Below are 12452 nucleotides of genomic sequence, written 5' to 3'. Positions count from 1 at the left end.
CAAAAATGCATTGTAACAATCAGCCATGTCTTATAAGAGGCTTCAACAGTCTGTACATCTACAGCCAAGGCAAGTGGGTATCTTCAAAAATAACAGTCTTTGTCCCTCTGTTAGGAATGATTGTTTGTGTTTTATGCTGAGCCGTGCTGTAACGATGCATCCTGATATGGTCACATTAACAAAAGCCTGAGAAAGGACATAATGGTATGTTTCTGATACGGGTAATAGATATATTATAGACAGCATTTGGGTGATGCTACAATTTGTTGTCTGGTAGTGTGATAGGTATTTGTAATATAGTGATAAAAACATGATGGCACTACAAGGGATTTTAGAGAGTGGAGACCTCTGTCAAGGCCTTATCACATACTATCAACATCTGTACAAATGTAACATATTCATAGTTATTATTATAGATTCTTTATTAAATAGATACATTTAATTGGTTCTTCCTTGGCCCTTGCTACACTCTCGCAAAACGTTTTTTATGAAAATCAGCTACTACTTTTCCTCTTACCCTGCTGATAAACAAACATACAAACAATACAGGGGTACAGTAATAAAATGTATTCTTCATTATGTAGTACAACACAGTTTTGATTGGCTCATGTGGGTCAAAGTGAGAATGGTGGAAAATTGCATTGAAACATGTATCTAATCACATTTACTAAATGGCATTTTAAAATGGCAAGTTCTCCCTTGTACACTGCTGATTCCTTATGTCAACACTGCTTTCTGCTGCCACTACCTCCCTATATGATTAAGGTAAGTTTAGTACTGTATGTGTATGAGAATAACCGAATGCAGGATTAATTGAAAGCTCTAATTAAAGGCAGAGCTGTTTCCACCAAATCTAACAGTATAAGTGCTTTACACAAGTGTTATCCTGACCTTGTGCTGTGTGTTTTGTCACTAACGTTTATAGTCTAATTGTACATGAAATAGAGCATTTCCTTGCAAACAGGAGGGAGAGCTGAATTGAAAAAATAGCTACCCTAGGTGTTATAAATACCAAGTAAGTGTTTCCATGTGGTTTAATGGCTTGTAAAAATCCTTCTATCACTTGTGTACAGCTGCTACCTGACATGCAGATGGATATTATTTGCACTTCTGTGTCAGTCCTCAAAGGAAATAGCTTGAAGTATGGAGAAGGTTAAATGTTAATGTGGCAATAGTTCGAGGCAATGTGTGCTGACAGCTGTGATGAATTGTTTCCAATGTTCTCGTATTACCACTCATACAGTGTTTTCTACATCATCCCACATGATAATCCCTATCCATACTTATCTACAGTCCATCTGTATTGCCTCCAAAATGGAAGCATATATTAGATTGTTTATTGAAGCTGGTACAGTATGGTTGCAGTTTTGTATTTTTGAGTAACGGATAACGTCCAGTCCTCAATTACCTTTACAATATCATACAATACATACACTTGCAAGCGTTATGCCACTGACTGAGCAACAATAAAGACACATTCTGTAGACAGTAGACACGTAACATTAATTTGTATGCTATACATACACATGTCGTATATTTCAACACATTTGACATGAAATGGTAAGTTTAATAATGGTCTATTTATCAACTATTTATCTTCCATTCTTTTGATTTTGTAAAACGCCCATTTGTATTTCCAGGTTAAAGTTGTTATACTTTGTGTTTCCACTGGAGTGCACTCTTGAGTCAGCATAAATTATATAGTTCATACAATTAATGAGCAATAAGTTAATCAGCAGGTCTCAATCGGTCCTCCAGAGCTTCAATATTATCCAGAGTTAGTTTGAGTATATCATGTGTCACCCTGTGTGATGGTTGGCTGAGGTGGAAGGATTCCCTTAGCTCCATCCACGGAGGCGTCATCTTTGTTCGGTCCTGAACGAGTAGAGGCCGGCTGTGTGTGGAAATGTGTGCCTTTTTCCAGCAGGTATAAAGTAAAATAAATAAAATAGCTTTTATTGTTAGTAAATGAAAGTTTGAAACAAATAGTTAAAGTAATAAACTGTAAAAGATTATTCACGATGCTAGTTACATTCAAGCCTCATTGGGCTTTTACATTTTTTAGAAAAGGTCATGTACTGGTAGACTACACTTTCTATTTGCTTTGGAAAGTGTTAATGTTTCAGTTACAATGTATTGAACATTGAGTACAGCTTTTACCAGGCAGCCTTACAATGTTTTGGTAATCTTGAAGAACAAAATGACTTGCTTTAACTCTAGTTAAACTAGTACACACTTTACAAAGCAGCACATACAAAGGGCAAACCACTTAGTCGAAACTGTTCACAAAGTGCGAACAAAGACATGTGAGCAGGATGTGAAACTGGATAATGTACCTCTGAGCTGAAAGCATATTTCTTGGCCTAATAAGCATAATGCCATATGGCCTGTTGCAGCGTGGACGACACTGCGAGGGTCTGTGTGTCACAGTTCATTTGTTCTGGGCATGACCTGCTCTGTGGGGGTTGTAGAGATGTCTGTGTCTATATTTACTTACGTCGTCAATTACTGGAGCTTCTACTGCAGTACTGAAGGCTTCCAAATAGAAAGGCTGTAAATCTCTGTCTATCTTTTTGACAGTCTGTTGCTCTTCCTCTTATGGCGGATGGATCTGGCTCTTGGTTGCAAACGCAGTATGAACACAGCACACCTCATCAGCACAGGCTCAGCACGACCTGCGCTCATAGAGTGAAAGATTAGAGGAATGTTTGTGTGATTTATTCAGATTATTTGTGTTTGAAAGTAAGACAAACCAGTGCAATTACACACTAAGACATACATGCTTGATGTACTCCCCCCCCCCCTGGTTAAACAGGTCAATCTTCATTGATTTTTAGTCATTGAGTTTTATGTTACAATTTCACTGCATCATGTCAGATTCTTTTCATTTTACGTTTGAGTCATGAAGCATCAGATGAATCTAGTTGAACTGTGGATGGGCGAAATTACAATATGACAATTTATCGTCTTTCAATGGGATCATATCGTGAGTAAATCATATATCAAGATATCATGATTCATAATTTCAAAAGCAAACACTAATTTAAGGTACCTAAAAGGGAAATATAGTGAGGGAAGATTCTCCCAAGATTAAAGTTCTAATTTTTCTTAAATGTATAATTAAATTAAAACAGGATTATACAAAAAACCCTTTAGTGGTTAATTCATTTAGACTATTTATTAAAATGCCAGACAAAGTGCTATACTTGAGATATGTAATGGCCTATATCAGGATACCAGATGTTGTCCATGTAGCCCAGCCCCAAGCTAAATAATAATAATGTACCTTTCATTCCCATTGACATCTGTGGCTGCAGTGCCATTTGTAAGTTGAATAGTAGCTGTGGCTGTCCCACTGTTCATTTCTTGAAGCATTAAGCTGGGCTCTGTTAGAACGGCCCTGCAGGTGGTTGGGTTGTGGTCGCACAGCAGTGTCACCTCTGTAAGATGTTCTCTGGCTGAGAGGGGGAGAAAGAAAGGAATACTAAAAATTGAGAACCTATGTTGAGAACATATAATGGATTCTATGTGTCTTCAGGAATTAACGTCCACCCAACGACTGTTAAACTGAAGAACTTTAAAGTGTAGATTTGATAGGCAAACCAAAACATTTCTTATGCTTTACCTGCTGTTAAAGTGGGAGACGGCTGCCGGCTCCTCCACCCAATGTAGGTGGGGCATCTACATCTCAGTAGATGGTTGTATGCTGACCTGAAGTCCCTGTTGAGGGCTCCATACAGGATAGGGTTGAGGGCTGAGTTGGCATAACCCAGCCACAACACAATTGGATATGCTGCTACTGTGCTTGGGTCCGGGTGCTCCTTTAGGCCCAACACTGTGAACAGGATGAAATATGGCAGCCAGCACACCACAAAAGCCCCTATCACTGCGGCCAGGGTCACCGTGGCTTTGTGCTCCCGCAGAGCCACCGCTGTTACACTGGAGACCACAGTGGTAGTGGTGGAAGGATTGTTACCGCAGTTGTAGCTTGTGATGCAGGTGGGTCGGGCACTGATGATGCGTTTGGCCTGTGCCCGTGCAATGCGAAGTATTCGGAGGTAGGTCCAGCACATAGCCACCAGAGGCAGGTAGAAGGTGAGAAGAGAGTCAGTCAGCACGTAGGGTCTGTTCAGCTCAAAACGACATTTTCTCTCTGGAGCCCAAGGCCCTTGGTTCTGCACCGTGCCATTAACAGTGTTCCACCCCATTTGGATGGGCAAGAAGGACACAGCCACAGACACTGTCCAAACACCGGCCATGGCCAAAGCAACTCTCCATGGCAACACCAGTGAGGTGTATCTCAGAGGCATGGTCACTGCCAGGTAGCGGTCCACACTGATGGCCAGGAGGGTGAGGATGGAGGCGGTGCACAGCATCACATCCATGGAGATGTAGAAGTTGCAGAAGATGGGGCCGAGCGGCCAGTCGTTGGTGAGCTGGTGGAGGGCAGAGAAGGGGAGCACCAAGAGGCCGAGCAGCAAGTCTGTCACAGCCAGCGACACGATGAAGCAGTTTGTGAGGCAGCGGAGGCGTCGGGAGGCGCAGACCGCCACGCACACCAGCACATTACCACCAACCGTCAGGATGATGAGGAGGGTCAGGGTGACACCCAGCACCACTTGTGACAACATTATCGCTGGTGCTTCACTGGAGACAATCTGATGACGTCACCGCTGGAGCTTTATGTGAACCATTGCCACTTTTTTTGTTGTTAGTTATACGCTTGAAAAGAGGTTGTGACATTTACATTATCAGCCTTAGTCTCATGTTTAATGTTAATGTTTAAACACCTGCACAGGGTGTTTTAGGTGCTTCCATTTATTAAGGCGCATGCAGTCTAACCTCAATGTTTCCATGGTCCAATGTAATCCCTCCGTCGCCCAAAATTTCCTTTGCCTTAGCTGCTAATTTACTTGACTGTTTGCTGTTCTTGCTGAGCTTAAAATATATATTTGTAACTTTCCTGTGACTCAACCACACCAGTAACCCCATTCACACTTGGTACAATATCCCTAAAAAGTCTTGCTAGAAGTTCTTTAAACAACTTTGATCTTTTGAAAAATGCTGCAACTGACTGAAAGTCCCAAATCTGCAGAATGCCTTGCTGGTTTAATGCCTGTGATGGCTGTTAAATAGCTTTCTGTCTGTGTGGCTGATTCTTGTTGGTCCATGGCATCACGTTGGCTTCTTCACCGTCTTCTTTGGCTGTACTGACACCTAGCGGACAGAGATGATAAATACAGTTATTAATCAGCACAGGATGTTGCACAGCCCTGCTTATATACAAATGAATGATTTACGTATAGTTGATTTATTACATTCCCTCTGATAGATTATTCAACCCTAATTTGCACAACTATTCAAGTAGAACCACCATAACCAAACCAATTATGGAAACATTACTCTTTTGACTAAATATTTGGACAGTGTATTTTATCAGTGCATGTTTTTTTCGGCCCAGGATTTAAGTACATCCATGTGCTATCATGGCCTCTGAGCTATTTTTTCCATCTATGGATTAATATGGTAAACGTTGGAACACACCAATGCAAAGTATTTAAAGTATTTTTGGATACAGACAGGAACTTTCATGAGAAAGGAAAAGAATGATAACTCAACTACAAAACAAAAGTCATATAAATCACACAAGTCACTGAGTTGGCATTAGTTTATAGGAGGTGATAAAAAAATAATGAATAAGTAGCCAATGAAGACTGTCCTGCAGTGTCTACATAAACATCTGTTTAAACTCTACATTTTTGTGTCTAAACAATCTTTTCATTTTCTGATATGTTTCCAATTATCTGTGATTAATTTAAAAGATTTATCTCCAGACTAAGAAAGACTATCTAACTTTGGCCTATCAGTGCACTGACAACTCAGGCTTAATTTGTAGCACCAGGAAACGTTGTTTTTTTGTAAAAGTCCCTCACACAAACACAACCTAACCAACCCTAACCATCAAAACTAAACATCTTATCCCAACATTAACTTAATTTAAACAACTATTCTAAACTTCTCACAGTCTGTTAAAGTAGTGCCAACTGGCCAAGATATTTACACTGTGCAGAAACACACTACTTTATGGTATAATACTGAAATTGGTCCTTAAAAGGGCAGAAATATAAGCACACACAAAATGTATTTAGTGCTGACATGTATGATGGCTGATTTTAGTACGTTTATTTCAAATTCAAAATGTAAGCCTCAAGCATTGCATGCACTGTTTGATGAGTAAGGGATTCAATATGCTGTGTCCTATTAACAGTTAATTCCCAGACAATTATTATTATGTATCATTATAAGGACCCTGTGCTTTAACAAAAGAGACATATCACTGTCAAATGTTATGGTATTATGTTCACGTTAAGTTGTTTCACTGCTACCAAAAGTAAATCTGCCATTTTAGAAGTGCAGCTCATGGGAATTCCAATCTATAATCTAATAAAACCATGAACCAACACAGTAGTTTGTTTAGCTAAGGCCAAGATGTGCAACTCTGTGTAAACAGATAATGCAGCTCAGATAATGCAAAGTCTGGCTGTGCAATGTTCTCAGATCTGATGTTGCTGCAGAAATGTCTTGAAGGTTTGCACTGACCGGTGAGAGCAGCTCTGTCAAATGATCAGAGCAAATGTAATGATGTGAATAAAGTATATGCAGTGGCCAAATAATGGCCATTCATATGTTTTTAATGCAATGAAATGTAAACATAATTACTGCTAGTTTGTTAAGCAAATACTTCTCATGTACCTTTGACAAAAACAAAATTCTTTCTAACTTAGACCTTGTAAAGAGAGTGTTATTTGTCCTTTGCAAACATACTCATTTATGAAATGGGGACAAGAGTTTTTAATGTGTGCCTGGCGGAATGAGGGTGACTACTTGAGTGTGTGTGTGCAGTGTGTAGTACATGGGTTTTGCGTCAGCGGGTGGTGGGTAATGTTTGCTCGTCTATTTTCTAACACTGTAATGGATACTGGGACATTTGCCAGATTTAGAGCAGAGCCGCTCACTTATCACCTCAAAGAGAGAGAGACCAAAACAGAGAGGTGGAATCGCTGGCTTCACATGAAGACGAGAATAAAGAGCATTAGACTATATAATGGGGAAAAAAACACAGACAGAAAGGTTTTAATTATATTTTGGGCTGCATAAAACCAGAACCCCATCTCTAATCTTTGAACTCTTCTAATCTTCACTTCTTTGTTCCATGGACACATTTCTGTCACCGACTGGCGGCTTTGAACTTCATCCAGAGCAAACACTGATAACACGGCTACTAATGTATCAAGTGCTGCTCTGAAATGCACATGACATCTCCTCCGCTATATCTGACAGAGCCACAGACTGACTGACTGAGACCAAACATTTCAACCTTTTTAATCAACAAAATCTGTCTCTCACAATGTCAATCACTGTCCTGCTTTGTCTAACAAAAGCACACACAGAAGCTCACAGTAGAATTGCTTTTTGGATTCGCTCCAACAATGGCCTCCGAGGAATGTCCACATATGGACATGTATTGCAGTCACTAGAAGTTTCTGAATAACCTCGTCTCAACCCTGGGACATAATGTATAAGACGGTGTGTATGTGTGTATTCACTCAGGCCTTCTGGTTGTCTGCCCTCAGTCAAATGCATTACTTATTTTTCCCATGTAACAGTGCATGTGTGTGAGTGCTGCTATAATAGTTTCCTGTTTATTTTTGCATAAACATTTGTGTTTTAATAAAACCATATTAATATACAATCCTGCCCACTCACTTATCAAGAATCACATGTAAGCACAAGATTTTGATTCTTATTTAATACTGGGAAAAAATGCAAGTGTCTTACATGCATTTTCACTTTATCAAATCACTGTCAGACTGTGTTTATGGTTTCAGTACAAAGTCACAGTGGAAGTCATTCACCTTAATGTTGAAGTATGATACCCTTATATAGTAAATAAAGCATTGTTCATTTAGACAGTGCGCTACTTTATTACTGACATCTGTTTTCTTTCAAAAACTTCTCATTAGTTCTCCCTAATGGAAAAGGACAGTGAGTGTTACCACATCTGTTTATATCTTTGCAGACACACATGCACACACACTCGCATGTAGGCGTACATGCACACACTAATACTAACACATAACATACGTCTTAATAATGGGTTTTCAGGACTGTAATGGATTGTAATGATTGCTGAGTGCTGTGTTTTCCACAGGATGTAAAGGCTGCTCTACTTTAAAAGGTTTTCTGCAGGAGAATGCCGTTTCTTGTTTTCAAGAAATGACAAAATGTTGCAGCTGTGTTTGTGGTCTTGAGGACAATGCTTTGAGGGATCATCCTGGGACAGGTCGATCTTTGTGTAACACCCAACAGTTAGTGGATGTAACAGATAGGAAATATTAAGTGATTAACTTGAATGAGATCCTTGATCGCTTCCTCTCCCCTTCTCCTCTCTTCCAGCACAAGAACGATGCAGATGAGCCGGATAGGCTTCATCCTGCCCCATCAAGACCTGCCATTACTCAGTAAGTGGTCTGGTGAAAAGAGCCCAATTTGGGTATTGAGATGAAAGGCAGGCAGAGAAGAAGTTGGAACAGGGGCTCTTTACCAGACACGATCTGAGCTCGGAGATGAGTAATGAGGTTATTTACTTCTCAGCTGGGACTCGCTTTTTGATTTGCAACATTTTCCAAATACCAAGTGTTCAATCTGTAACCTTTTTTCTTACCAGCCAGATGTGTCTTTTTTAGAAATAAACACAAGGAAAATCTGCTTTTTTTCAAGCCAATTATTAACTAAAGTAAACAAATGTTTTGTCAGGAATGCACAGACGTGTTTGAATTTGTTTACGCAATCAGTACACTGATTAGTTATGCACGTCTTACATCCAATATTGTTATAAGCTCTGAATCATTAGCAGGGTAAGAAATTAACTTTTTTAATGCTGTTGCTGCAGACTAATTGCACATACAGGAAATAACTTGTAATTCATTCACATCATTAAAACTCCATCACAGCGTGTCTGCCACCTAATGTTGCTAGGAGTCATGGCAGTGTCTTAAGATGACTCACTGAACCAAACCGCTTGCCTCGTCTCTGCAAGGCTGCTGACATGTGGAGAGCGTGGTCTCAGCAGTGTTGCATGACACCATGCACTTCTAATAACATGATATTGTTGGTGGTTGGTTGAAAAGCAAAGTGGTCAAAAGGTATTAGAAGTATTCTACATTTTAAAAAGCAAGGATTTGAATATGATTTCCTTAAGTAAGACTGCTAATAGGTACATTAATCCATTCATTAACTTGTGAAGACTCTGATACTGAAGAGGCCTACAGATGTCGAAAGCAACTTTTCCCCCTGCATTCAGCGCCGTCAGAGCAACATAATGCAATCAGACATCTGAAGCCTTCATTTATCCTTATACAATTCAATTGAGCAAAAACACTTGGCTCACTCACTTCCTCTGCGTGTGCAAACAAATCTATAGCTGTCTGTATTTCTCTGAACGTGTGTCTGGGTCTGTCTTTGTGTTTGTCCTTGACAGACACCCAGAGAGAGAGGGGAAGTGGTCAGGGATGGTGTGTTGCCTGGTAACCGGTGTGTGTCCTGACCAGTGGAGGGAAGCTGTGGAATCTTGACAAAGCGACAGACGTGAGGGCAGACAGGTAGACACACAGGGTGTTTTTAGGTGGGGGAGGGGGGGGCGGCAGACGCATGAAATATGCATAGATACTAACAGCATGCATTGCTAACGAGTTCAGGTCACATGGGATGATGGATTGCCTTCAAAGTCAGAGTTGTCTTTAACACACCTCTGTTATGACTACATTTCAGCTACCGTATACAATGCTTCGACTTGCAATAAACATTTCGACATTATTGTAGAAAAACACAAACTCTCACAGGTCCAGCATCAACCTGTTATATCTTAAAGCGCCATTTTCTACTAGCATCTAAGCAGTGAACTCAATGGCTGCATATGTCCCCCTGACCCAGCCATGACACTAAACCACATCCCCTCTCTCCCCTGTGGGCGGCTTCAGCTGATACCCGCATTGCACTTGACTTCCTTGTTCTCTTCGGTTAACCCTCCCTCCCAGTTTGATCTCTATAAGTCATAATGTGCAACAATTTTAATTAAATAGAAGCTGCTATTCATAATAGAGACTCAACATAGTTCATTAAAGACTTTCTTGTTTTAAATATCAAATGTCAGCTTATTGAAGTGTCAGCAAATGTTGTACTGACTTCAGCAGCAGGTAAAGCAAAATAAGGAACATAAGGTGAATCACATTAGTTATGAACATATAAAATAAATAGCACTAACTAGAAGAATTCATGATTCATCAACATAAAAGTCTTCCAATACGGATGTCACAGTACTTGGAGATTCTTTTCAGTCATCTCCCTGGAGTGCAAAGCAGGAAAACCATCCCAAAAAATATTTTCAGGGATCCTTTGAATGACTTCTTTAAATAGACGACAGTACAATTAGATGACATTCCTTGGAAGTTAATTATATTCCATTTTCATCAGATTTCCCCATTATTCCAATAGATAGGGAATATTATTACTATATTCAGTCTGTGAGCCATTCAGAGAGGTCCTATCATTATGAACATTCATATCTGTTCATTTGCAATACTGATCTATCCATTGTGCTTACATACAAGGAAATGAGCAAGGACAATGTAAGAATCAGCTCTTCTTCACATTTTGGGTCAGAATATGTTCTTTCTTGCTATCTATCTACAGTATAATGATCTATCTGTTTTATGTATTTCTTTTAATATGGAAATTCACACTGTATTGGTTTGAGAATATGAAACTGGAAAGATGAAGCTCAAATGTAGAACGTCAAAGTATGTCATGCAGCAGCAACAAGTATAAGATCACACACGCACACGCACACGCACACGCACACGCACACGCACACACCCCCCCCCCCCCCTGCACGTAGAGTAATATTACTTCCTCATTTGAAGTACTGATTAAATGACCCCTTTGTATATTTGTCATTGTGCATAGTTCACATGCTCAAACCAGGATTGCCTCAGTTGAACTCTCAACATCCACTTGTATTCAAATGTAATCTATAACAAAAGGACAAAAGCAAAGGAAACTGCAACTGAGCTGACAAACATTCAGAGCACGAACCAATGTAGTGAGTCTGTTCAAGACAGACGTTGGATGCCACTAACCACACACAATCTGCTTCTCTATTTTTATCTCGTTCGTTCTGTCTTTTATTTTGAACTTCCTTTTCAGTTTTTGCATGAACATTAACACACATGAAAGTCAAGTGATAGAATTAAACATCCTTTATTTCAGTGTGCTGGTAATTAAGTGAAGGGTTTCTCAAATATTTGATACATTTAGTGCATTCATTATTCTTGTTTGACATGTAAAATGCAAAGCAGCAAATCAATGCAGACTTACACCACACACCTGCACATGCGTTGTTTTCACACACAAGTCCTTCAAATGTGATGAAATATAAAACAATGTTCAACAATAATAAAGTATCAACTCACCTCCAAGCTGCTTTTCTGTTTCTGAGAAGACTGCCCTCGCTACTGTGCTCTGCTCCCTGAGAGACGAGAGAGCCACAGTCTCGCTAGTCAAGACTGTGCGTAATAAGTGTGTGAGTGTGTGTGGGAAATAGAGGAGGGAGAGAAGCGAGGGAGCACCAGAGACTCACACACGCTCTCTTTCTCTTTCACTCTCTCTGCAGCTCCATCTATTATTCTTCTTTATCTCTTTAGGGTAATTTGCTTTTGAAATCTTTTTAATAGCTCTTCTATTCTCTTATCATGCCTTCGAACATGCGTGCCAGCTGATGTGATAAAGCAGCTGCAAACTGGAGACCTGGCTCTATTACCTGAATAATACAAGCACCTGTTGAATTCAGCCTGAATGGATTGGCCAGCTTTTTAGTCCAGTTTGTTAGTCCAGTGTGTTAGTCCAGTGTGTTAGTCCAGTTTGTTAGTCCAGTGTGTTAGTCCAGTTTGTTAGTCCAGCTTTTTAGTCCAGTTTGTTAGTCCAGTTTGTAATGGGAAGAGACACAAGAAGACATGGTATTCATGCATCCATCTGTTTTGGGCTTTAATTCTTTATTTGTCTCAGAAAATACCACTTCTCTCCAAACTTCAAACTGTTAAATAATATAGGGTTGGTTTAATGCTTCATTGATAGATGGCTTAAGGGCAAATCTATGAGAACTGGCACCAGTTGCAGTAGCGTGATGTCAATGACCCGATAGGTCACAAATATTTCTAAATCAATCTCTCTATTTCTGGTGCAGCCTTTTACTCAGCCTTTGTATCTATTTTTCATGTGCTTTGGCCCCCGGTGTGGCTTATCTATCATTTCCAATGTCTATTCATCTTCTGGGCTGCAGACTAACATTCATAATTTATTATCACATCTCTTTTCATGACTTTTATGTGATGTTT

General features: G+C 39.8%; 1 protein-coding gene across 3 annotated transcripts; it reads right to left on the bottom strand.

Annotated features, from left to right (window-relative positions):
* Positions 1 to 414: 414 nt before the first annotated feature.
* hrh2a (histamine receptor H2a) lies at positions 415 to 11603 on the bottom strand. Of its 3 annotated transcripts, XR_004556224.1 has the most exons (5): positions 11532 to 11603; positions 3626 to 5217; positions 3287 to 3458; positions 2498 to 2675; positions 415 to 1914 (listed from the first exon to the last, which is right to left on the bottom strand). XR_004556224.1 is itself a non-coding variant. In XM_034133919.1 (4 exons), exons 2-4 carry the CDS (start codon positions 4629 to 4631, stop codon positions 2666 to 2668), a joined length of 1188 nt encoding a protein of 395 aa, XP_033989810.1. In that variant the 5' UTR covers positions 4632 to 5217; positions 11532 to 11603; the 3' UTR covers positions 415 to 2665. The 3 variants fall into 3 exon arrangements, 2 of the variants coding, with proteins under 2 accessions (XP_033989810.1, XP_033989809.1); XM_034133919.1 differs by having other exon boundaries at positions 415 to 2675; XM_034133918.1 differs by lacking the exons at positions 415 to 1914; positions 2498 to 2675 and having other exon boundaries at positions 3194 to 3458.
* Between the last annotated feature and the right edge of the window lie 849 nt (positions 11604 to 12452).

This window comes from Trematomus bernacchii, unplaced genomic scaffold (assembly GCF_902827165.1).
Source record: "Trematomus bernacchii unplaced genomic scaffold, fTreBer1.1, whole genome shotgun sequence".
Lineage (NCBI taxonomy): Eukaryota > Metazoa > Chordata > Actinopteri > Perciformes > Nototheniidae > Trematomus > Trematomus bernacchii.
Note: the sequence above shows the minus strand (reverse complement) of the source record. Positions and strands in the feature narration are given on the sequence as shown.

Coding starts and splice junctions, on each gene's coding strand:
- hrh2a (XM_034133918.1), bottom strand. CDS start 4,631: ATGTTGTCACAAGTGGTGCTGGGTGTCACCCTGACCCTCCTCATCATC. Junction 3,459..3,625: donor GTCTCCCACTTTAACAGCAG/GTAAAGCATAAG, acceptor TCCCCCTCTCAG/CCAGAGAACATCTTACAGAG.